Source organism: Trachinotus anak, unplaced genomic scaffold, assembly GCF_046630095.1.
Source record: "Trachinotus anak isolate AG129_WGS33_773 ecotype Australia unplaced genomic scaffold, CSIRO_AGI_Tana_v1 ptg000008l, whole genome shotgun sequence".
Taxonomy (NCBI): domain Eukaryota; kingdom Metazoa; phylum Chordata; class Actinopteri; order Carangiformes; family Carangidae; genus Trachinotus; species Trachinotus anak.
This window is the reverse complement of record NW_027273859.1, coordinates 18,210,001-18,235,966: the sequence shown is the minus strand read 5'-3', so window position 1 is coordinate 18,235,966 and position 25,966 is coordinate 18,210,001. Positions and strand designations below refer to the sequence as shown.

General features: G+C 40.7%; 1 protein-coding gene across 5 annotated transcripts in view; it reads left to right on the top strand.

Annotated features, from left to right (window-relative positions):
- Window positions 1–25,966, top strand: part of pde4d (phosphodiesterase 4D, cAMP-specific) — a 184,673-nt gene that overhangs the window by 69,309 nt on the left and 89,398 nt on the right. The window contains exon 1 of one of the 5 annotated variants that reach the window (XM_071483198.1): window positions 19,673–20,334. The exons of the other annotated variants lie outside the window; for them this stretch is intronic. Coding sequence (XP_071339299.1) covers window positions 20,072–20,334 — 263 coding nt within the window. The 5' untranslated portion in view covers window positions 19,673–20,071. Of the gene's footprint in view, window positions 1–19,672; window positions 20,335–25,966 lie in introns of those variants that run through there. 5 annotated transcript variants of the gene reach the window in all.

Here is a 25,966-nt window from a genome sequence, read left to right as displayed (position 1 = left end):
GATGTATACGCAGAGTGTAGTAAAGGAGAAAAAAGGTTAGGTGTGTATGTGACAGTGTGTGTGTTCTGTGGATCCCTCCTCTTGGAAACATAAGGCTGGCCAGACAGTCAGGCAGCCATATAGCCTATTCCCCAGCTGAGAAGAGAGCAGAAACAACAGCCAGCCACCCAACCAAACATGTATTCAGTAGGCAAACTGCCAATCAGGTAATTCACCGTCTGCCAAGAACTTAGGCATTCAGTCAGTCACCCAGACAAGTGATGTTCTGCCTTGCCCTTTTCACAGGAAAATGAAATAAAAATTTCTTTCTGTTGGTCTTGGGTTACATACATTAAACACCTCAAACAAGGTGCCACTGCTTCCTCAGCTCAGCAGCCCCGTCCATGTCCATGCATGCTAAAACCCTCTTTCCTATCCTCCTCCAGTGCTACAAATATACAGTGGGTGCTGCAGCTTTTATGCTTCTGTTTCTTTCCTTGTTTTTATTGCTTTTGATGTTTGAGCATGACCAGGGGCAAGGCCCAGAGTCTAGCCGAGTGACTAAACAAATATATTTGTGACTGGTTTGAATGCTACACATGTCAGCACTAATGGAGAACAGTCAATGACAGATACCTTGTCTTTTCTCGACAGATGTTGTTCATATGCTTTTGAACAAGGCACTTAACATCCAGATGTACCCAGTAAAGCTGCTCAGGCCCAAAACGAGAAGGAGAAGGCTGTTTAAACAAATTAGACAAATAATTATTGCAGATGCACTTGTTGAAATATGGAAATTGCTTTGCTGATGCCTTCCTCTGATCTGAGACTCGAGCAGCATTTTGTACTTTCACTTGATCCATGAAAATTTGATTTGGCGTGTTTAATATAATAACCCAAGGCTAAAAGGAATGAATTTATGAAGGAATCAATAAGAAACAACATCACTATGTGTTGGAGAATATTCATAAAAGGGTTTAAGAGCAAATCGTATGAATAAGTTATTACTCTGCCAAAACTCGCATACTGTACATGGATTTACTAATAGGCTATACATCAGAGAGGCAGGGAGAGGCCCATTGAGAGATGTGGCTGTTGTTTGAAGTGGTGAGAGACAGTTAAATGCCTGATAGCTTTACACCAGAATAGATGAAAGTGGAGCAGAGCTCAGAGCCTTAAGTGACTCTTCAGTAACGAGCACAGAAAAGAGCAGGGTGAATTTGAACAGGTGGGAAGGGGCAGGTGTTTCTCTTTGCAACATGAATGAGGCCTTGATTTCCCCTAATTGTGAAGTTTCTGACTTTTTTCCTTGGTCCTTTTGTACTTTGATTTAATGTCATATTTTCTTACTCATCTTGCCATATCTTACTCTCCTTACTTACTCCTTGTTACCTTTAATTTTGTTTGTAACTTTCAAAAGAGTTGGAGAAATACTTTCTGTTGAGGATTTTGAATCTCAAATTAAATATTCAGTCATTCAGAGCATGGCTCTTTTATTTTTATTTTTTTTGAAGTTTTTGTATCTCAGTTGTATGATCACTCAGACTTCTCTAGAGAGGGAATAGAGAGCTTTTCGTGCCACAATATGGCCACTCAGGGTCAGGAGAAAGCTCTTACTAATTTGCTTGGGAAAAGACCTTGAGATGGTCCTTGGTTTGACAGGGGAGCCTCAGAGCAGCAGGAGGCATATGCAGAGTAAAAACCCCTGCATGCTCCAGTGTGTGCCTTTGCAATCAGATGATTGTGATAACCAATACTGCTCCAGTATAAAAATGAAAGAAATTGTCTCACATTTTTCTGTTAAACACTTGGTTACTGTGTTTTGCTCTATAAATGAAGTTATTAATTAACATTTTGGCAAATATGTTTATTTTCTTTATTGCGTAAAGAGACGAGAATTCTGATGTCACTCTCATGTTTGTCTGTTAAATATAAAGCTACAGCCAGCAGATGATTAGCTTAGCAAAAAGATTTGAAGCATGGGAACAGTTAGCCTGGCTCTGTCCAGACACATGCTGTGTTCAGATTGTCCACTTGTCCACTTATGCGCTCACTCAGCCACTATACAGTGCCATTGCACTGTCAAGGTTAGGCTTTAATGTTAGCTAGCTGCTAACGCTAACACCTAACCTGTTTGGTCTAGTTTGATTGATGTAGTGTATAGCTTCTGTACAGTACATTTTGGTGTGCCTGGTGACAATTTCATATTGCACTATATAGTTGATAAAAGTTGCAGTTGAAAATTCAGTTCTACAAAATGGTTGATTCACTATATAGGGAACCATATAGTTGGCAGGTGGATGTTCCAAACAGGGCTCTGGAAACAGGCCCTTGTCATCACAGGTTACCAGGTAACCAGTACAGAAAAGTCAAAGTCCAAGAAGTCACTGTGCCTGGTCAAAATATAAACTGTGTCCCAATTCATGGGTCACATCCTTTGGAGGCTGCTTTGAAGACTGATTGCATCACAGCAGCGCAACTAGGCTGTCCCATTCTGAAGGCTCCTTGAAATGCGGCTGAGAAATGCAGCCTTCTTTATGGGGCAACAAAGAATTGGGTGCATCCTTCAGTGCCCGGCCTATCCCAAGATTCAATGTGTGCTGGTAATAAAAGTCTTTCATACTAAGCCAAGCTAGCTGTCACTGGCTGCTGCTCATATGTAACGCACACGAAAGTGGTATTAATCTTCTCATCTATCTCCTGGCAATTAAGTGAATTTTATCTTTAAAAAAATATATAAATATAGTTTTTCACTAATGATATGTTTGACACACAACAACAAACATTTTTATTAGGATCCCTCAAATTTACTTCTTTTTATTTTTAATAATTATGACTAAAACATATACTGAATGGGACATTTTACAGTTGGAAAATGAAATTCTCAGTTCTCTCTGGCATACATTGAGGCACTGTAGCTCAGCCACCTCAGTTATATCTTTGACATTTCTGTGCTGCAGTTTCTTTTTACTCATCAAATACTTTATATTTAATGTTTAATTCCTTTTGTCATATTTTTATATTGATAGAATTTTAACATGTTTTTAGAAACTTTTTCAGGGTTTCATGTAGATTGCACCTCATAGCACAAAGGCAAAAAGAGGATTTTTACAACTCATCATCATTTACCAGCTCTCTCTCTGTTAACACTAGTCTAGCTCAAAACCAAAAGACACAACCGCAGCAGGTATGTACAGCAATTAGTCTGTGATTGCGGATGGCTGGTGCACATCTGAGAGAAGAAATGGGGCATGTTTGGAGGTGCCTAGCATGTTTCTGCCTAAAGCGAGAAAAAGGAGTGAAAAGGGACAGCAGTAGAGAGGACAAAGAGCCCCTCCTCCACGTCTCCACCACCATCAGGCTTGCACAGGGTCACACCAACCATGTCTGCTGGGGACAGACTGCATGTTGAAAGGCAAACAACTGTGGAGGGAAATGGAGAGGAACAGTGGGAGTTAGAGTAGATGATGCTGTGCGCTGAAGTTCTGAAGAGTCAGGGCCACAGCAGATACTGTAGTGCTCTGTGGAAAAGGAAATAGGAGGATAGTCAAGAGAAGTAACTTTATGATAACTAAAAAAGATGTAAAATACAAAGCTATCCTGGCGGTGAGCGTGTGTGTGGTTAGAAGTAGATTAAAATCTCTACGCTGACTCGAGGATGTTATAAAATATGATACCCTATAAGCAGTATCCTTGAAGAGTTGATGATGCTTGATCTTTCTGGAGATAAAAATGACATACTTGAGCTAAACTGATAAGCATTCTAGCTGTCCCATTCATTTCATGGATTATGTTCTCATTACAGCAAGCATAATGCACACAATTGACTGTCATGTGATCTTCCACATTTTATGCTGTGTTTCATCTTCCTCACCTGCACAAACACAAATACACAATAATAAAATAATAAAATAATAATAAATAATAAAATAATAAACATGTGAGTGAAGCTGAAATAAACATTATGAGCACAGGTAGTCTTTAGTTGTTTTCACAGATTTTAAAAATGAACAAATTTCTATGTCCATATAATATTAAAAAGAAATCACTGTCTGAGTGTAATGGGGAATAAATTGGAGCTGTGATGACAGCTGTGAACTTTCAAACACAGAACAAATTGCACTCAATTATATTGCACATTGCCATCTTGTTTACACCCAAGCACATTTTGAACAGGAACTTGTATAACTGAACAATTTACTCAACAGAAAAATATGCAATTATTACAGTTCATAATTGAAACACCGTTGCATTGCCAGTCTTGTGGTAAACCAACGCTTCAATACTACTGTGGTGGATTTTCTGCTAAAATACTGGAAACAAACACACAACTGAACAGACTATGATCAACCCAAAGATTAATAAAAATATTATTATTGCTCATTTAGGGGACAAGGCTCACACAAAGTTGGCAAGTATAATCATTCATTGTCCCAACTATACAGAGTCAGGCTAACCAGAACCAGAACAAGACACAAAGAAATGAACACAAACTGGTCAAAATAATTATCAGCTCATGTTTACAACCAATGGTAAACAACCGCAATGTGTCCTTGAAAACAAGGCATCTAAAGTTGTATAAAGACCTAACCCTAATGCAGTTAGCTATGAGGGAACTAATGCCACCTGCATTAGTTCCCTCATAACTTTTAATAGTACATAAACTCCCATCTCCACCAGGCAACATACTGTATGTTAATATTTAAACACTGATAATAAGAAATAAATTGTGACAACTGAATAGAATTTTAATTCAATGGGTCGGCCCGGTAGTCGAGTGGTTAGGGCGCATACCATTTGAGCGCATGACGCTCTCAGCAGGCGGTCACTGGTTTGACTCCCAATCGGTCTGACTCTTTCCTGCATGTCATTCCCCTCTCTCTACCCCCTTTCCTGTCAGTCTCCACTGATCTCTAATAAAGGCATAAAAAGCCCAAAAAAAATAACTTTAAAGAATTTTAATTCAAATAGCAAAAACTGATCTTGCTCAGTAAATTCAACAAATAGACCGATACAGGTTGTGTGTTTGTAGCCATCACCAGGTGTACCTGTCTCTCTAGAAATATTTTGATGTCATACATCTTGGATAGCAGGCGGCAGTATTTATATTTAATCATCTATTCATATTATTGCACCGGACTGTATGTAGTGCCATATGTTGCCCTAGGTTTAATACAATGCCAAATTGTGAAATGTACATGCTTTTAAGTGTTGCCAGAACACCACATCTATCATTAGAGACACCTAACTACGCTGTTCTGTTGTTACAGTCATTGGTCCATATTGTTTGCTAGTTTTTGGATTTAACCATTGGATCTTTTTTGACATTTGGAGTTTAAAGCTGATGTACAGGAAAAGCCCTGGGAGGTTGTATGTTTGTGTAATTGTTAGGTTACGTAAGTCAAATAGCTTTTTACAGTCTGCAGTTTTCTATATTATGCTAATGACATCTAGCGAGCAGTCCATTCTTTCAACCCACATCCAGGTGGGCGTTACCATTTTTTAGAATGTGATGGCTTTGCAGAAACTCAGATCTTGACTTCACACTGACTTTGATTAACATCCTCCATTTTCCAAAGGTCCTACAGGCCTGATAACTTTCTGGTTTTTCATGGTATCGCTGAGCCATACAGTATTATTCATTTCATTTCATTTCATCATTATTTAGGTGACATCCAGCTATACTTGCGCATTAACCTGTCATTCCAGTCTGCATGGGAGCTTTTCATTTACAAAGAGCTGGATCTCGGGTAAATAATTTTCATGTGATGTAGAAAATTGAATTTTTTTGTTTGGCTCATTTGGCAAGAGCAAAACAGATTGAATTGTCAGCTGGCATAATCAACATTTTCATTCTTTTTTGTGAAATAAAATAATTTTACTCTTACCAGCCACAAGAATGTGTTTTGTGTATGTGTGTGTGTGTGTGTGTGTGTGTGTGTGTGTGTGTGTGTGTGTGTGTGTGTGTGTGTGTGTGTGTGTGTGTGCGCGTGTGTGTGTGTGTGTGTCATAATGGCAAAATGTTCTGAGGACACCTACTGTAGCAGGAACTACCACTGAGTCAGTTTTAACTACTTCAGCAGGTGTGCAAGATACAGTCACGAAACTTTACAGGTATGTACTTGCAAAATGACAAGATGGTCTCTAGTTTCCTTTAGTGATGTAAGCTAATTATTAATATGAAAAAGAAAAGACTATTTTCAGGGTTCAAAGGTAACTTGATCCAAGGGGTCAGCGGCCAGAGGACATGGAGAGGAATGGGGCTGGGGAGCAAGTAGCAGGTGTTAGCCGGACCGCCAACAAGGGATCAGGAGCCTATCTCGTGTGGACTGCAAACTGGATGTCAGGAGTCGGTTGGACCATCAATGGGAGACCAGGATAAGGTGTCAGCCGGGCCACTGACAGGGGACGAAGAGCTGCTGTCAGCCGGACCACCAACTGGGAATGAGGAGCAGGTGTCAGACAGACCACCGACCTGAGAACAGACAAGATGTCAACTGAGACCCCCAACATGGGAACAAATGATGCGCCAGCCAGGGCCGCCAACTCATGAAGAGATGAGACGTCACAGGCGATCACAGGCGCTGGAACACGCGTGGTCTCACCCAGGGCAGTGACTCAGGAACAGACTGAAGAATGGACTCAGAAACAGACTTGGGAACAGATGAGACACTTGGGATAGTAACTGGAAACCTGGGGCTGAGGCTTGGGCTAGTTGCCGAAAACCTGGGGCTGAGGCTCAGGCTGGTTGCTGGAAACCTGGGGCTGTGGCTTGGGCTGGTTGCTGGGATCCTTGGACGGAGGCTTTGGCTGGCTAGACCATAGAGTCATTGCAGAGCTGGGCAGCTGAGTCTCCCTGTGGCAATGGGATGCTGGCTGATAGCTAGAGGCCAAAGGCTAGCCAAATGGGAAGCTTGTGGGTGGATAGCAGGCTGGGAGTAAGGCAAACTGGATTAGCTGGAATGGAAGGAAGAGAGCATGGCAGTGGCTGAAGCCACAAAAGCGTTCAAACTTTCCTCATCCAAGGTTTTGAGGTACCTGATGCACAACCTGTCAGAGCAGCATTAAAGGCCAGAGGACACAGAGAGGAATGGAGAATCAGCTCTGGGGAATGGCTAGGGGGCTGGACAGACAAACTGGGTAGTTCAGGAAGATGGTCTGGATGCCTGACAGACAGACTAGGCAGCTTGGGAGAATGGCCTGGAAGACGAACAAAGCAGACAGACCTGTCCTGGAGGGCATCAGCAAAAGTCCAAATGTAAAGTTCATACAAATAGTCCTTACAGGGGCAGACTATGATGATTGTACAAGAATTACTAGACCTATATATTTTTGCTGACAGTATCTCACTTTGTTCTGTTTGATTTGGACAACTTGCAGTTAGGCCCCTTACTTGCTGTTTCACCCACTTACAGTTACGCCCCTCTCTTGCAGTCTGCAGACAGACTTCTCTCTTCAACTGCCCTCATTTTCTCCGCTGTGATGAGATCAGCAGAAGTAAAACATCAATGAGCTTATATTTTCCCGTTGCTTCATTTTTGTAATCATCATTTAGCAGTTCCTGCAGTTTTCCACCGTGCTCTTTCTTATGACAGTGGGGCTTGGAAACTATTGATGGACGTGCTTTTCTATGATGTCAATTTCGCATTGACCACACGCGGTTCAGCCATATACTAGGTTTGGACTCGTCTTGTTATAAAAAATAAGGAGTAGGCCTACTAGAGAGAGAAAATGCTGAACTGGTTAGATTTGACAATACACATTATTTTGGTGAGACTTTAACTTACCCCATTTTACACTGTTGTGGATGGTAATGCCCCTTTAAACTTTTTTTGCTTGTTGTGACACTGTCATGTACCGTTGTGCACATTAGGGCTCATCAATTTTTTAGAAGTTATATAGAGAGACATTGAAAAACCTCTTCCTCCATTTTACCCTTTCTGTCATTACTCCCTGAGTTTCTACTCCTCATTAAAATACCCAATAGCTTTTTGCCATGTGCCATTAAGTGTCCTTTTTTTAGAATAATAAAATACGATTAATTAGTCTCTATACTATATGTTTGCTCACTGCTTTTTATCATACTGTGCCAGTGTTTCTGGGAAATGTCAGCTGAGTATCAGTGCTGTTCTCTCATAGTTCACTCCACCAGCTGAAACAGTAGAGTTCTGTGGAAATTCTCATTTTAGTTCCTGGGATAATGAGGCCCAATTGCACTTCTGGTTTATTTTTCTGCCTTGTAGAACATGTTTCCATGATTAGCTTAGGTAGGAAAACATTTGAACTGCAACTTTAAAAAAAAAAAATAATAACATATTATGCAATTATCAAAGACATTCTTTTATCCATTTAGGATAAATGGAAGGATAAAAAGTGATGAAATGTTTAAATCAAGAGATCAATTTTGTTATACTAGCCACATGTTTAAACTCTAACTATAACAGACATTTTTCACAGCAAACAAACTGACTTTTCATAACAGAAAAAGCACCGGTGTTACTGATAATATTCACAATGACCCCATTCCATTGCAGTGTCCCAGTTGCCATGACACTTTGACAGACATGTATGTGCAGCATGTAGAATACCAGGACCCTGTTGCCAAATGGAAATTCATTGTTTTATTATTATACTTGTGCTTTTCCCACTGTGACATGTCAGAATGTCTTCTGTGATAATGGCCTGATCAAATCGGTCAAAACTATTCTTAAAAGGTGACTCTGCCAATTTTGTACATCAAAATCTGTTTTAAGGTCTTGGGGAACACTACTACATATGTGAAAAGAGTTGTATAAGGCCTTTGTGCTTCCAGAGGGAGCTGTGGCTGTGCCAAGTAAAGTGCCTCAAGTAATGTCACTTGAGGTTTGAAAGTGAAGAAAAAGAAACTTGCAAGTGTGGAGTTAGACAGAAGTTAGGACCTCTGTAGCCCACTCTTCATTTCTGCCTATAGCTAGCGACTCAAAGCTGCATTTGCCACCACTGGCATAACAAACCTGAAACTGTGACCGGATTGCTGACTGTTCAGTTACATTGAGGGAAAAGTTTTGACAAGGAAGAAGAATGCATGGAATAAAAAAGATGATCTCTGGTTCCACTGCCTGGATTTTGATCCCTGGAGTACTCTTAATGTCTGTATTCCCCATCTGCACTTCAGCTTATGTATGTCATGGCATGCCATTATAATCATGTTATTCTTTGACTTGTTTATGTAGTGGATTCCATTGTTTAGAAATACCAGACATCATTGTGCCCATACCATTTTTTTAAAAATCCACTGAAATATATGTCTGCTGAACATTCTTCAGCAACTCCTGAGATTCTTCCAGGTGTTATTATAAACATAATTCCCTGTCAGTTTTGATGAGTAATTCCACCCATCATGCACAGTGGCCACTCCACAACCATGTCCACAAATCGTAGCATTATTCTTCCATTATTTCTTTCCTAAATGAGCAATATTACAATACACTATTATCTCATTTACCACATTGTTTGTAAGGAGTTTAGTAAATTCTTTGCCTGTGCATGTATGTCCAGTGTACCATCAGTAGTGTTACTCTTAATCCTTTGCTGGAGATCTTGATAAGAATGAAAAAAATGTCACTGGCATTATTAGTGTGTTCTATATAAAATATAAAATGTCCCCATACATACAGCACATAACGCATACAAATAGTGTATGTGCTATTTGTATAATGTAACACATACAATTAGATGTGTCTATAGAGATAGACACTCACAGCAGCAGGTTCAGCCTTCCTGGGACCACCATATTTACAACCATGGGCTATATCTGGTGCTACCCCAATCTCCACCCCTCCTCCCAACCATCTTGACCCCTCTACTATATCCCTGTGGTCATTTGTATTCATGCACTTTCATCTACTGTCACCTTGCGTCAGTTACAGGCCGCTCTGAGTTCCTCTCTTGCCTTGCAAGCTGCTCCGCTTGTTTTCCCTCCTTCCCTCACTCTCCTCCATCCCTCTGCTCTGTCCATTTCCTCTCATCATGGAAGGCTGTGTGCATGCCAGAGTGCCGCTCAATAAATAACAACTATTGCCATGCTCCAAAATAAATGCAACTGAACACAAGACATGTCCACAAAAGCTTCCATTCAATGGCACGCACACTCACACGCGCGCATTTAATCAAATGTTCCAGCAGAGTATTTTAATGGATCGTAGCCAAGGTCCATTTTACTTCTTCCCATAGCAGTCAACCCAATAATAACTAAAAATTCCTTAAAGTTTTGGCTTGCTTGGTCATTGCTCAGTCTTGATGCACATTGCTTCGACTCATTATGTTCATGTTACTGTATAAATTAAATGTAATAACGGATGCTATTTTATTATTTGCACTGGATCAATTATTTTTCCTTTCTTCTGAATAATTTGAGCCATTGGAGTTACTGTTGGATATCAAATATTTAAAATGTTGTTGCTAGGGAAAGAAAGCATCTAAGCTCTTGATTTTACAATGATGAATATGAAAACACACTTATTTGGTGCCTGTAGACAGAAGGAACATAATTACCGAGCTCATGTTCAGATCTACATGTCTCAAATTTTAACAGTGTTTGCCCATTATTTACAGAATAACCCAGGTCCCCCACAGCCATCCTGCCAGTCATAAATTATCTTTGTGTGTGCGCTTTTAGGCCAGGAGGCAGGAATGTGTGACCTTTGACCATCAGTTGCAGGGAGGGAATTAGACCACAGTCCCTGTCAGGGTCACTCTGACAGCTGTGCTAGCCAGCTAACTGCCCGTGATATAACCTTGCTTTGGCTGAGAGACCAGCTGTACAGGACAACAGGAAGATGTACTTGAATAATAGGAGAGGAGTCATAACAGGTAGACATGAGGAAGAAAAAGTAGGTTAAAGAATATATTTTTCTCAGGTAGAGACAGAGACAGACGATATGTTTTAGACTTGAGAAATCAAAACCAGATCCTTCAAGTTAATGAATAAAAATAAAAATAGAACAGTTCATTATAGACAGGCATACTACTTCGGTGCTATTCGAGTGTATTTTCAAAGGGCTTTGTTTTGATGATATGATTACATGCAGGTTTTGTTTTGCTCCCTTCAGTATTCAGCTTTCTCTTATGAGGCAGCAAAGGTCTGTTGTACACTACAGGTGAGCAGTGATGCAGAACAACAGTTCGCTTGATGACTGCTGTCACATCTTGTGTCATTTTGTTGCACCACACTGGCCTTTATAAAACCCATGAAAGGCACTGGTAATTCACACTAGTAGTTTTTCCCACTTTTGGACTGGCTCCATTTGTGCAGTCACAAGGCTGATTGCTTTCACCACAAGTTGTGAGTCATCCGAGGGGAGAGCTCCTTAAATGTTAAAATTATAAAGAAAAACATCACTGGCAAAAGGAGAAAGACACAGCACTTCTTAAGAGCACTGCATGGTCCATATTAGCCATGACAGTTGAAACAGTATAAATGAGATTCTCAGAAATAGCTGCAGTGACCCCACATGGGCTAAGATGGAGATAAGCTCTGAACAAAGTGAATATCAAATCTTAACAGCATAAACACATCACCTTTGGCCCTAGCATGTTTGTGACAAACTAACTTGACACTAACTGTTTTTTTAACCAGTGTCTAGTCATAGTCTGCATCTTTCTGATAACTTTCTGTTTACTAGAACACATTTCCAAACACATACTGCCATCTGTTGGTTAAATGCTTGACATTGGACTCTCCACCACTTTACATTATAGCACATTTCTAGTACATGAAAGAGTATGTTGTGTATTGCTATCACATCTGATCCTTTCCCAAACTGTGTAAAATTAGTCCTGAATGCACCTTCTACTCCTCTTACTTAACTAAGATGCAGATATAATGTTAGTAATCACAATGTCAGTGTGAATAATGTGTTAGAGCTAGACTTGATGTTTTAATTTATTTGTAATTGATACAATTCTATACTACTGCAGAAAAATGTTCCATAGTTTACATCGACCAAAAGAAGTAGCGAGCTGGGTACTGAAATTGGAAATAATCTGAAACAGGAAAACCCTTAGTACATGTACAGTGGGATTTTTTATCTGCAATCAATTTATCAACAATCTTTGTGTCGGGGACAGGGTGGTAAAAGAGGACACTGTCCTTGAGGATACAAACTGTTTCTCTTTAAATAATGAGTTGTGTTTGTGCTAAAGGTTAGAAGAAGAAAAATACTCACTTGAAATACTATATACACACACAATATGGGAGAAATGGTGTGAGGGATTGGATTTTAGAGGCTGCAATCAAAAATTTAGAAGGTGATTGCCAAATTTTTGTGCAAGAAAAAAAAATTCTGTAAGAATATTTTTGTCAAAATGTTGTACACTATAGATAAAACATTTTATCTCTTGTGATCCTTTTAAATGAAAATCTGGACCAGCCACTGAATCTCAGTGGTAGAGGATGTCCACTTGGGGGAGGCAGAGCTGCATTAAGGTTTGTGTGTCTGTTAGTAATATTGTAGCTTGTAAAGACTTGAGTCCACTTTGAGCTGCAGAGGAATTCTCACGGGCTCTTTGGTGATTTAAGTCATCTTGTTTACGCTTGCACTACTGCCCCTCCCCCTTCTCCCACTAAATACTGTTTCAATAGGATCAGCACTGTCCCCTCACCTTCCATACAACTGTTAGGCCATCAGATTTATGTAAGTGTTACCTATAGCAACAGGTACATGTAATAAAACTCCATCTTGAACATCCTTAGACATGATATGAAATTGAGTGTACTGATTTGATAGTCAAGTGTCACGCAGAGAAACCTTTTGCCAATAACAGTCCAGACTCCAGACTGTGCTCTCAGAGGTGACGGCATGCTGTGTGCTGCCAAAAGAAAGGCATCCAATCTGTCGAGATTAAATTTTGCTGGGCGCTTGTAGGCAATGAGCTCAGATTTACATGCAGATTTGATGTATTATTTAAGCAGACAGTGCGCCCTGCTCATTGTTCACCGAGGGCTTTGTTTTACAAAGAAGTGAATTGAACAAATTTAGACAAAACATTTGACAAAACCAAACCAAAGCTGAATTATGTATGAAAGTGAATACAAACAAAACAAAATACTCTGATATTCACTTTCCTTCAGTGTATGGTGAAGTTAGAAAATACTGTATCTGACTGCTATTATTTTATTGTCTGCCACTCAAGTATGAATCATACATCTGTTATCCTGTAGGCCAGTACATAATGTACAAGGCTTGAGACTATATCAACACCTACACAAAATGCTACACTTGTTAAGTGCTATAGTGTTCAGTTTTTGTTGAGACACTCAAAGAGATGTCCATTTTTTTTGTGTTTTTGTCAGTTTGGGCTACATTTATTTGGATGAAATATTTTTTGGAGGGCTCTTGGATTAGATTTCACTGTCAGATCAGGTGTTCACGCTTTTGTCTCTAATCCCTATATGAAAGAAAATGGGAAAAGTCTACAGCTACACATACAATTTTGACCACAGTCATAAAGTATCAGATTTTTTACTACAGATTTTGGAGACCGCAGTGGAAATCACTCTGTTTAGCAATCATCATACAGTTTTTTTCTTTCTTAAAACATTGTAAAAAAAAAAAAAAAAAAAAAAAGAAACTGGTCAGACATGAGCAAGGTGCACTTGCTTTCATTTGCATTATCAGTACTTGCCAATGTGGTGTACTGCTGTTTCTGTGTTGCAGAGTTTGTGTGGTGTATGTCTGTTTGAGTGTCTGTACAGTATTGCCCTGCAGATCGGCTTCCCTTTTCTTGCTTTTGTTCCTCCAGCCTTTAGTTTTTGACAAATCCACATGTCCCTCTCCATCCATGTTGCCCCTGGTAACCATGGGGAATTTAGACGTCATGCACAGCAATAGGGAGGGCTCAAGAAAAAATGTTTTGCAAAGAAAAGGAGACAAAGAGACAGGAAGTAAAATAGGTAGCAGAAGAAAGGAAAGACAGATGTATATTAGGGGGAACGCAGTAGGAAAGAATGATAGTAATGATTTGTGTTCATCATGTGGAAAACATTTTCTCAAAGAATGCCATTCGTCTCCTCTGACTGTTGTAAGGTGATGACAAATTTCAAGCAGTCAAATGAAGGCTAACGCCCCTGCATTGCTGCCATGGCTGAAAGTGCTTAACCTACTGCCACAGCTTGTCTTTGAACAAAGTTTGCATTTAGATGGTGACAGGTCAAATGCACCAACCCTACATCTTCAAAAATGTTACATCTTCAGCACCTAAGTGTTTTTCTAATTCATTCAGCCCAGAGATTCACTGTGAGGGGCTAATGTCCAGGAGGTTGAGAAACCCCAATCAATTTCAAGCTATTTTTCATCTACCCTTTGCTGGCATTTTTCTACAGTCTACAGTAATTATGAATGTAACATAACCTCTGCCCTATGTTTGTATATTCCTCTAGCACTGCAGCATTTAATGCCATGTCTTAGTTTGCTGAACTGTAACGTTAGCAGTTTCTCTACCTGCTGAATGTACAATTCTGTTGTTTACTACGCTAACAAGAAAAATGGATCCGACTAAAACATGCCTTTTCGTGACAGTGGTACTAGAAATCTCTCTTCAATTCAGGGCCCATCCTGCCTGTCCTTCCTGTGCTGAAAGTCTCTCTCCTGGCTGAACAAGTATTAGGATTATTCCATTTAATTTACAGTAAAAATATCAAATATACAATATAGAGGAAAAATATCTAAAATCACTTCTATTGTAATCTTTAAAATATTCACTGTTAGCTGACTATGACACAGTCCAGTGACAAGTAGCCTGTATTTTCCTGTCTCAGTATGCGTTCTCAAACTTCTTACACTTACTGCAGCTCTTGCACAGGTAACCTTACAATTGATTAACAGAGATGAAAAGATGTTAACAGCAGAACAGACAGGCTGTGGTATTATATTACATGGTTAACTGTAAATATGTTAACATGACGTTACATTCAAACAGTCCATTTCTGGTGCAGAAGGCTGCAGCTTAGTGGGCTCTGGGGTCAGTTCAACTTGCCAGCAACCAGAGGCAAGAGGCAGTATGCTGAACCATTTGGCAGTGGAGAGGGTGTGGAGTGTACCTTGGATGAGGGGCAGCGGGTAAGCCACTTTAATGGTGCAGTCATTTAATCTATGCAGAGGCGCTATGTTCCATCCTTTGTATGTACCATCACTGTAGGCGAAGCACAGCCTCTGTGGGTGTGGACGCTTCCAGGCTCTGCTGCTCCAGGTAGGCATCAGGTTGCTTCTCCCACGCCATGTGGTGTGGTGGCTTCTTAACTGCAACTGGCCAAGTTGCTGCACCAGGCTTGTAGGGCCAAGGTCGCTGGGAACAGTCAAGAGCATGTTGCCATAGGTGCACAGCAGCTCAGCTAGCTGTTCATGCTTGGCTGTGGTGGTGGCAGGCTGTATAATTTCTGCATCCCCTACAGCGTGACTGAAAACTTCAGCGCGTCATGTCGCAGTAGACTACTGGCACTTTACCGTGTCATCTCTGAACACATGAAGAACTTCACCTAGTTTGCAGACATGCTGTCTAAGTTTGATAGAGCTGAAGAAGAGAAGAGGGGCTGTAAGCAGTCTTGATTTCCCCCACCAGATGGTTGTAGTCCCACTGAGAAGACCATGTGGATGTTTGCCCTCACTGCACCCTGAGGGCAGAACAGCCATAATCTTTTCTGTCCAGTAATGAGAAATGAGCTCATGAGACTCTTTCCACAGAGTGATGCTATCATACTGACCATGACATAAGTTGGGGACTCTCTCCCTGGGATCATAGTCTTCCTCACTCTCAGATTAAGTCTAGTGGTGTATAGGACAGGGCTGGTGTGCACATTCTGCACAGTTTGATTATTGTCCTGTTCTAATAAATGTCCAAGGTCAGTGTCTTTACATGAATTACAGCAAGGGGTGTGAAGCTTTAAAGGCTGGATCTAGGCATAGTGCATGTGTGGACATGGCTCTTTGCTTTGTATGCCCACACCAAAGTCTTAGAAGCAGCAACTTTTCTGATCAATATCAACAAAGAGATTAATGATCGCTAACTTTGCTGAAAGGGCACATAGGATGTATCACTTGCATGTTGCTTCACTGTAACAGTCTGTCCTTCACCTAAGAAGGCTTATAATGTCCTTTATTTCTTACAGTGTTATGAAAGTGTTGGAGTGGCTGGTTAATTTTCCGGACAATGTCGTGTTTACTTTGGGCCTTGAGGCACTGGCTGATGGCTGCCATATTATCTTAGCTCCTTAGCTGGGTGGGGAAAACAGGCACTATTTTGCCAATTTCTCCAATTTATCTCACCTGTTATTTTCACTGTATGGTGTGGCTGCAGCAGGCCAGTCTGCTGCTGTTATCTTGAATGTGAGAGAGTCCCTTTGTGGTCGCCTAGTGTTAACCTTTCTTGCTTCAGCTTCCAGACTGAAGTTGAAAAGCACAGGGCAGACTTATGTGGTACTCCAGGGCCAAAGTTGTCTGTAACTTCGGGGATAACCCATTTCACTTCAAACTGCAGGTGACAAGCAAGATTGCAGCATTTATTTTCTGACAAACAGTTCACTGTCACATACAAAACTGGACTGTCTCCCCTGCTCCAATATTCACGCCCTGCACACAGAGCTATTCTTAAAGGAATCATGCCACTCGTGTAACAGCAGCTTATCTTAAAATTGTGAGGTAGGCCAGTGCAGCAGCTCCACAATACACCTTAACTCTTCGTCCTCACACATGTTGACCCAGTTAATTAATAAGACAAGTCATACTTCAATCACAGTGTAATTTGATCATTTACTTGCTACTGCTGCCTCTTCACACTTAGGAAGAAGTCGTTGAAGTAATTTTCTAATGTTCAAGTAGAGTTTCATAACTGATCTTGGAATGGTGGAGTCAAGGGCAGCTTGACAAGCACACTTTTAGCAAGTGAGTTGTAGCGCATCTGTGGCTAGCTATAGCTAGTCCCTTGTGATGTTCCTAATAACCTGTTGCTGTTGACAATAACATAATTATTTTAACCCACCAGTATGTCTGACGCTGACTATCGAGGGTAGCAATGTTAAACCATTTAGTCAACTAATCATGTGCACAGTCCTACTAGCCACCTGTTAATGATCCCGGGATTATCCACAATGAGCATACGTGAATGTCCAAAGAAATGCTGCTTCTGTTTCTGCTCGACGAACCCCAGCCTTTGTCAATGGGACACGGCCACGGCCACAAAAATGACATAAATGATAGATGGAATGGCTGGAAGTCAACTGAGATTCCAGAGACAATATCCTACGGCGGTCGCAAGACAGCAGCAAATTAGAAGAATATAAACAGGCAATATGAAATCCTTTAATGGACAGTACGCTTTTCTGAGATGTAAGGGCAGATATCACTTCCATTCCATTGCTTATTATTATTATTATTATTATTATTACTGATGGCTATTTTTAGCTTTAACTAATTATAAGCACTGCTTGCCTTGCTTGCCCTGATGGCACCCTACAGCTGCAAGCTGTCATATTTCTTAATGCCAGTTGGTGCAATATTGTTATATTTTGAAAAACCCATGAACTTCAATGTGTTCTTTAATTTCTAGAATGGCATTTTCAATTGAGAGTGACATTTCTTAACACCCGCAAAGCATGCTACCTGCATAACTAATGACATTCCCACCAGCCTGAACTTTGTGGTCAACAAATGTTAGCATTCTAACATGCTAAATAAAAATGATCACCATAAACATCAGCATGTTAACATTGCCATTGTAAGGTTTTCATAAAACATTGTGCCAATGTTAGGCAATTTTAGGCTACAGCACGACCACCGCTTTACAGAGTAGTTAGCATGACTGCTTTCACAGGTACAGGTAGTTTTTTGTTTTTAAACATAGCGTTTCCTGTGCATTTTAGCCTGTCATCCACATGCAAACTGTGCTGTAGGTCACTCAAAACAAGCCTTTTGCAAAACTCCTTTCAATGCGAAGATTTTCAGATACTCATTTGTTCATGTTGACATGTACACAGTGAACTGGGGTTTCGTGACTTTACTGTTGTTAGCCTAATTTAATTGGGAATCACAGCTGATTGGCCAGCATGGCTTTACAGTAAGAGTTATATCGCCACCTGTTGGTTTGGCACGCTCTTGACATAAATATCCACCTATATGTGGATAAGGCCTTAGTCTTGTTACCCTAAATTTCAGGAATGTAAACTGGAGCCAGAGAGAGATCCCCTGATTATGTTTTGATCTGTATTTTTGCTTTTGTGTTATGCATATTTTGGTTGCTTTGATGAGAAACAGTTAACTGTATGTAAGAGCATAATAAGTGCTGCATACTAGAGTTGAACTCATAATTCATTCATTTTATTGTATATTATAGGATCAGCTCTCAGTAGTCTTGAAATGAAATGCTTAAAACATGTTTCTTTAGGTTGCTACTAGGCCAGGTTGATTGTTGAAGAATAAAGTGTTGTATGTTTTTAAAGAGATGGTCTAGACCTCCTCTATTTGGAAAGTGCCTTGAGATAACTTCTGTTGTTATTTTGGCGCTATATAAATAAAACTAACTTGACTATGTATGCCAAGGGGCATTTGTAGAAGCTGAATATAGGAATAGAACAGTAAGATGTTGACACTTAGAGGTAGGTTTTAAGGGTGTCTTGGGGTTGATAATAGAGTGACTAAAAGCTGGCTAGAGGGAGGTATGCTCCACATTCAAGATAAGCTGCTGGTTGCTAGGCTGAGGAGGAAAAAGGCTAGGGGGTAGCATATTAGATTCAGCAGACAATGTTTACATATTTACAAGCATGTCTACCCTCATTTGAAAAATGAATACATTGAAGTGTAGTGAAGAGAGCGACAGAAGCTGGAGGCAAGACGACGTTGCTCGCATGGAAGCTTTTCTTGTATATGTTCTAATGTGGGTGAAATGCAAGTGCAAATTTGTGCACATCCACACTATCGGTATACACAATGCATCATTTGTTGTATCTAGGGATGTCCTTTCATGCTGAGTGTGGATTGAGGGTTACTCAATAACTAATGGCTGCTTTTATTGCGGTCTGCTGCATCGAGTAATGCACCCTCACAGATTCATGTGCCTCGACTGTCAGATGCATGCATGCATACAACATTTTTGCACAGTGTTACTCAAGCTTACCATATCTTTGTCTATATACGTCCATGTTTCTCTATTGTGTGCGCGTGCGCACATATACACACACACACACACACACACACACACACACACACTCGCGCACACATAAACAAACACTCTTTCACACATGCTCACGCTCTGCTCAGCTCCAAAGGATCAGTAGCTTATAAACTGGCTGCAGTCAGCAGTCAGTCTCTCAGTGTAGGGAGAGGAAGGCAGGATAAACTGCTTCGACTGGATGGAACAGACCTCAACCAAGCCTAACTGGATTGAATCCTACTGGGCTAGGGCTTTTTACTGGTGAGCCACCACGGGTTCCCGGCTTTTACCAAACAGAACTGGGTTATTCAGGGCTCAATAGACTGAATTTGTTTAGCTTAACTGTTGTTAGGCTTGATTTCTCTGGGCTGTGACTTTGCTTGCAGGCCTCATGGAGAAAGGGCTGGAATAGACGGAATTCCCTGTGTTTTTTTTTTTTTTTTTTTTGCACTTGCCTCCCGCCCTCCCTCTATCCTTCTTCCATCCTCCCCTTATCTTCTCTCTTGCACTTTCACAGCAGACATCCAGTGTTGCAGAGCAGACAAAGGCAGCAGCACTCAGTGCTTCTGTTCATCTGCTGGCTCCTTAAAAGACGGTAAGGGAGAAAGAGAGCAGGGATTTTTCTTCTCTTTTATATCCCCTGCTTTTGCACAGAGGCAGCTGCTGGTGTGAGGAATTACTAGCAGAGCTTTTTTCCGTTTTTCATCCACAGGATTTTTGGATGTGTTGGATGTTTTTTTTTCTAACTAAATACAAAAATTTGAGGAAATCCTTGGACTCTTATAAAGAAGAAGCGTTCATTTAGTGTGTGTATTGCTTTATCTCTGATATATCTTGGCCGCCTTTGCTGATCAATCATTTGGCTGGTGCTGGTGCTGCTGGTGGTGCTGGTGGTGGTGAAGCCGGGGCAGGCATGGCCCAGCAGGCAGGCATGGGGGTGACCCACCAGGACACCCTGGCAGTGCCTCCCATGCCAAAACACTCCGGCCTGAATGAAGACCTGGTGAAGATCCTGCGGGAGAACCTGCTGCAGCCAGAGAGGCCACGAGGACACCGGCGGTCGCCCTCCTCCATCTCCCCCCGCCTTTCTCCCCGCAACTCACCGCGTCTGCTTCGCCGCATGCTGCTCAACAACAACATCCACAAACAGAGGCGCTTCACTGTTGCACACACATGGTGAGACTTAGATGGACACATAGTGACTAGAAGAGTGGTGGCGGTTGGCATTGTTATGTGTTGGAGGATGGGGAGCTGCATAGGCTTATAAAGTGTGTATGTGTGTTTGTCTTTTGTCAGACAACATGTGGTTTAAACCGCACCCATGGCAAACTTTCAAGGTCGGGACTGTGTTTGTTGAAAGCTGTGTGCGAGGGAGGTGGCAGTGTGATAAGCCGTTTGAGTAATTAAACTTTATTTGCGGTTTAACTTGAATGCTTTCCCCTCACAGAGAAATGTCAGGCGTGTGTGTGAGCAAATCTCCCTTGTAAGTTATTCATTTCAAATCTCCTAGGAAACCCTCTCCTCACCTTAGATAATGAGTTTCTCTCTCACTCTTCCTCTCTGTCCAGCTTAATCTCTGATTCTATCTCTCTCCCCATCTCTCCCCATGTGTCTGTTACCCATTCTTACTCATCTCATGCTCCTATTTGTCTTCACCCTCCCCTTCCTGTGCTGCCTCTGCTTTTACCTCTGTGTGATATGCAATAGTGCAGTATCTGAAAAGATATACCCTAAATCTGCTTGTCTTGTTAGGTAGGTAGAGTAGGAAGCCATCCATCACTATATTTCTTCCCTCTTGCTGTGAGTTTCTCTCCACACCTGCCTGCCTGCAGTTTTTGACTATTAATTAGTCTTCTATTCTTGGCTGTCTATCAGCCTCAGTTGCACTCGCCCACGCCTCAACCCCTCCCTTTGCCTCATATCTATTCCCCTCTCTATCTCACCCTCCTCCCCACTCTGGTTTTTTTCTTTCCTTTAACCAATTTAGTTTCCCCCTTCCCTCCCCCCTCACAGCCCAGCATTCTCATCTCCTTCTCCATTTTTTACGACTCATCTCCCTTTCTCTTCCCTCTCCATTTTTAACTCTCTCTCTCTTTCTCTTTATGGCTTGTGTCCCACCTCCTCTACTCTCAATCTCTTTGATTACACACCTCCCTTCTCATGATGTAATTCAAAAATTCACATATTCTCACATCAGAAATTCCTCACTCTGCTACTGCCCATGTCTCTCATTTATTTCACCTTTTGCTTCTACCTTGAGGCAGTGTCTCAGTTTCTGATTGGAGACAGTTACTTCCAGTTTCCTTTCATATTTTTCCTGCTCTTCTCTTCTGTCTTGCTTTCTCCATTTAATGCCCATATTTTCCTTTTGAGTTTCATCCATCATGCCTCCACTCTTTTCTTTCCCTTTGTTTCTTATAACTGTTGGCGCTAATAGCGCAGGGAGATATACAGTGTCGCAAGGCTCCCGTAGCTTTTTGCTATTTTAAAGGCGCACTGCTTTCTGTGTGTCTGTATAATTAAAATTTTATGAATTAATTATCTGTGCGCAAAATTATAGTGTGTCTGTGTATGTATGTGCTAATGTGAAGGTTTATATGTGGCTATTAATTATGTATTTTATTGTAATTTTACACACCACCACCATCATTCTCCCACGAGCCGCTTTAAGCAGAAAGCTATTTCTCACTGTTCCATATTAAGAAGCAGAAACACTTTCATTCTTCTCTTCTGTTATGATGCCCAGCTTTGGGCAAGTGAATCTGATTTCCAAGAAAGTCATGTTTGTTAAATATCTGCAACTGATGAAAACAGCAGGTGGCATAGCAATGTATTTAATATAGATAGATAAGAAATAAGAGAAATAAGAATAGCCATGATGTAGCAATATGTCAATATGTGCATGGGGAGGGCTTTCTGGCCATTCTTTCTATGGATGGGAATCAATTTTGAATAGTCTCCAACCACTGATTTGGATTACTGTTAAATCAATGTGTTAAATCGTCGGTGTGCTTTCTAGCGTGATGTAACATCCATGCATCTCAATAATTTTAAAGCATCTCCCAAGTATGTCTGAGTTGCTCTCTCTATCCTCTCATAGTGTCCTCTACACCCTTGCTTTATAAAGTATAACCCTAACCCTAACCCTATCTAACAAAATACTCTTTGTTGTTATTGGAAACTCCCATAAAAAGACCAAAATCAACAGTGAATTTATTCTGCTAAGTATTGTATGTGCAACCAGACTGATAGTTTTATGCCCCTGGTCCAGAAAATACTGCTGAAATTTAATAAATATTATAAACACATAAAATAGCCGTACTGAACTTGCATCCTGAAGCGTGTTTAGTGATGTCCTGATGCAGAAACACCACTTCAGATATTAAAATGTAGTTCAAATGTAGCTTCAAAGACATTACTTGTTAGTAGAATCATTTCATTGTTGGCTTTGGTCTTGTCAAGGGATTTCTTCATACAAATATTAAGATAAAATAGAGCCATCATTATACTTCATATGTCTATATAAAATGTCAGTCCGAAGTTCCTAAATCTCTTTGCTAACGCTCATTCTGGTGTTTATCCATGGCTACAAAATTTGAATAAAACACTTTGCTGTTTTCCGTTCACACATTGTTTACAGTCAGTGTTTGATGTGGTTTGGCCTTCACATCTGCATGCTGCCAAAAACATCTCTGTACATGGGTTACAAGAAATGTGCTCGCTTCCATGTGTCTATGTGAATATGGATGTAAAATGTGTATTTATTTAGACACTGGTCTTAACATCACGACTGCTGGGGTGACAGGAGATCAAGAGTAGGAAAAGACGGTGATAAGAAAGAACAATGAGCACTTAATCACTGTGTAACATGTTGGTAATGTACCTGCGTTGTGTCTTGAAATTTGAAAAAAAAAAAAAGTGGCAGACAGATATTAGAGTTAAAGAGAGTGTAGGAGTTTCGGGAAAAAAAGCTGCATTTGTGTGCACATGTGTGAGCAAGAGAATGTGAGAGATACAATTTGTAACAGAGACACACCATCAAATGGCTGTAAGCAGTCAGGAGGTTGACAACTGCAGTGTAATTTACTCCAATCACCTCCTCATCGTTTTACAGCTGCAGGGAATCACAGGGCCGCTGCGCTGTAAATCTGGTGACATACGCAGCCCTCAGTGGCTCCACTCCACACTTCATTAACAAGACAATCCTTCTCCATGGACCAATTGGCCTGATATACTGCTTTGCTGTTCTCATGAGCCCAACATCGTGAAAACCATCAGCAAATTGTTTTACAGTTACTTTGAGAATACTTTGGAGAATGCATCCCAAAGGTTGATTGGCTGTTTTGCTCTGACTGAATTTGATTGGCTGTAATTGTTTGCAAAGACATAAAGAAGTTATTTTTGAGGATTTAATAGAAAGTAATGTCTTGAGTTCAGTGCAAAAATTATTTGGTCTTATTATATGGCAAGATTTTCTCTTAACAGTCCCCATTGTTGACAAAATGTGATGATGGTATAATGGAATTTGGAAAACAATAGATATTTGAGCGGGACTTTAATTGAGTGAGAGGTTTTTTAGCAGAGTGTGGAAGTTCTTATTCAATTGTTGCCAGTATTATTATAACATAAGCTCCGGTACAACCACCAACAGCAGCAAAAGCATTAGTGTGGCTTTCTTTATGGAATTAAAGGAGGGTATCTGCAGAAGTGGGTGTGTTGACAACAGACTTAAGACTCAGTATTACATTGTGACTTGCCATGAAGGGATATATTTAGGATTTGATGTGTTTTTAGCGATAGCTAAGACACATTAGCGCTGGCATAGTTGGAAAGATGCAGAATTTATGGGAGTAATACTTACAAATATAACCTTTTGTTTGTATAGTATGAACAGCCATTTTTCAGTGATTGTGACACATTTATTACCAACATACAGCATAGCTTTTCTTAAATGCTTTCATGTTCGGTCTTTTGATACAGTATGACAAGGTGGTTAAAGGCTTTCAAGAATGATGTCTGCCTCATGATGACAGTGACAGTACACATGGAAAGTGTTCTCTCACAAAGTTTATCATTTAGCCCTTTTTCACTTGACTTGACTTGACTCACCTTTTTTGGTTTTCCATCGCGTAAAAGTAGCAGGTATCTGGTACTTTTTGGTTATCGCCTCTGTTGAGGTTCTAAGTTAGCTAAGGTGGCACCAAAAGGTGATGTGAAAACACTGCAGAGTCATTGTTCTGAACAAACCTGCCATTTTAAAAAACCCAAGCAACTATACACTGCTCATTGTATCCTGTTACATTTCTGTTAGCATGGCAACATGCAAAACCACACCATGGCCAATTGAGGAGAGAAAGATGTTTCTCTGGTTGGTATCCCTTTGAATTCCTCCATTGTTCATGTGTGTTGCATTGAAGCAGACATCACAATAGCATTATGCCACATTGAGGGAGTTCTATCTGCAGTGGAAAAAGAAGCACCTGGTATTAAAAGTGAGTCGAGTCGAGTAGAGTGGAGTGGAGTTGAGTTGGTACCATGCGGTGGAAATCGCTAATTGATTGCTCTCAGCTCTTCAAAGGCACAGTGCGTATAAAGCAGGGCTGAATGGTGCACTCTCACCTTCAAGTGACAGACAGACCGACGCTCACGACTTGTTTTTTGTTGTCTCTCTCCACCAGAATATCCTGTTTTCAACTTTCCTCCTCGCTGACCCTGAGGTATTTTTAATGCTATTGCACAACAGCGCCTGATGCTGCATTGCAACAGTGCAAGTGTCTCTTTATGTAACAGGAGATGGGGATTTGAGCAAGGGGAGAACAGGTGGCTGTGACTGGTGGTGCTGATGCCAGTGCTTCTCCTCTGGCTGAGTGGTCCGACCAGGAGTTGGGTGGGGATGGCTGGAGGGTTGTAGACAGATGAGTGATTGATTGATTTGGTAACAGGATGAATGATTGATGATTGATGGGTGGGTGAATGCAGGACGGGTGCGATGGAGGGAAGGAGACAGGGCAGGAGAGAGGGAGAGTGGGAGTAGAGGACCTCAAGATAAGCGCAGTGGTGTTAATCTGAGCAGAGAATGACTCTCTCTATGTCTGACTTGGTTATATCATCCCTCTCTGTATGTTGTTCCCGCTTTCTCATTTCTCTTTGCCATTTATTTCTTTAAGGCAGCTGATGGACTTCCTACAGTAATTGTTGGCCAAGGCCGTGCAATTCTTTACAAGTATATGAACATCTTAATAATCAAATGACTCGTGTTTGGACACATGGTTGGAGTCTCTGAAAAAAAACAAGCATTTTTTTAAAGAATTTGTTTGCCATTGACCCCAGAAAGTCATGTTTCTGACCAGTAAATAGGCCTGTTAGGGAGATTTTGTCACCTTTGAACATAGCTAGATGGTCCTTTTTAACCCTGCTTCCAGTCTTAAGGCTGAACTAAGCTAACTGGCTATTGGATGTACCTTCAAATTTACCATACAGACAGTGAGAGTGGTATTGATCTTTTGATTTAACTCTCAGCAAGAAAATGGATAAGTGTATTTTCCAAAGCTATTTGTGCAAGCTGTTAAAGTCGTAGAATGTATGGAGGGGGGAGGCTTTATTATTTTATCGATGTATTTGATTAATTATTTGTCAGTATCAGAGCTGAAACAATTTGTTGGTCAGTCTGTTGGACAATCAACAGAACATCAAATGCCAACAAATTTGATAATCGATTGATAGTTTCATTATTTTTCAAGATGTCAAATATTCCCTTGGTTGTGAGTAATTTAACTATCTTTGGGATTTGGACTGTTGGTCACACAAA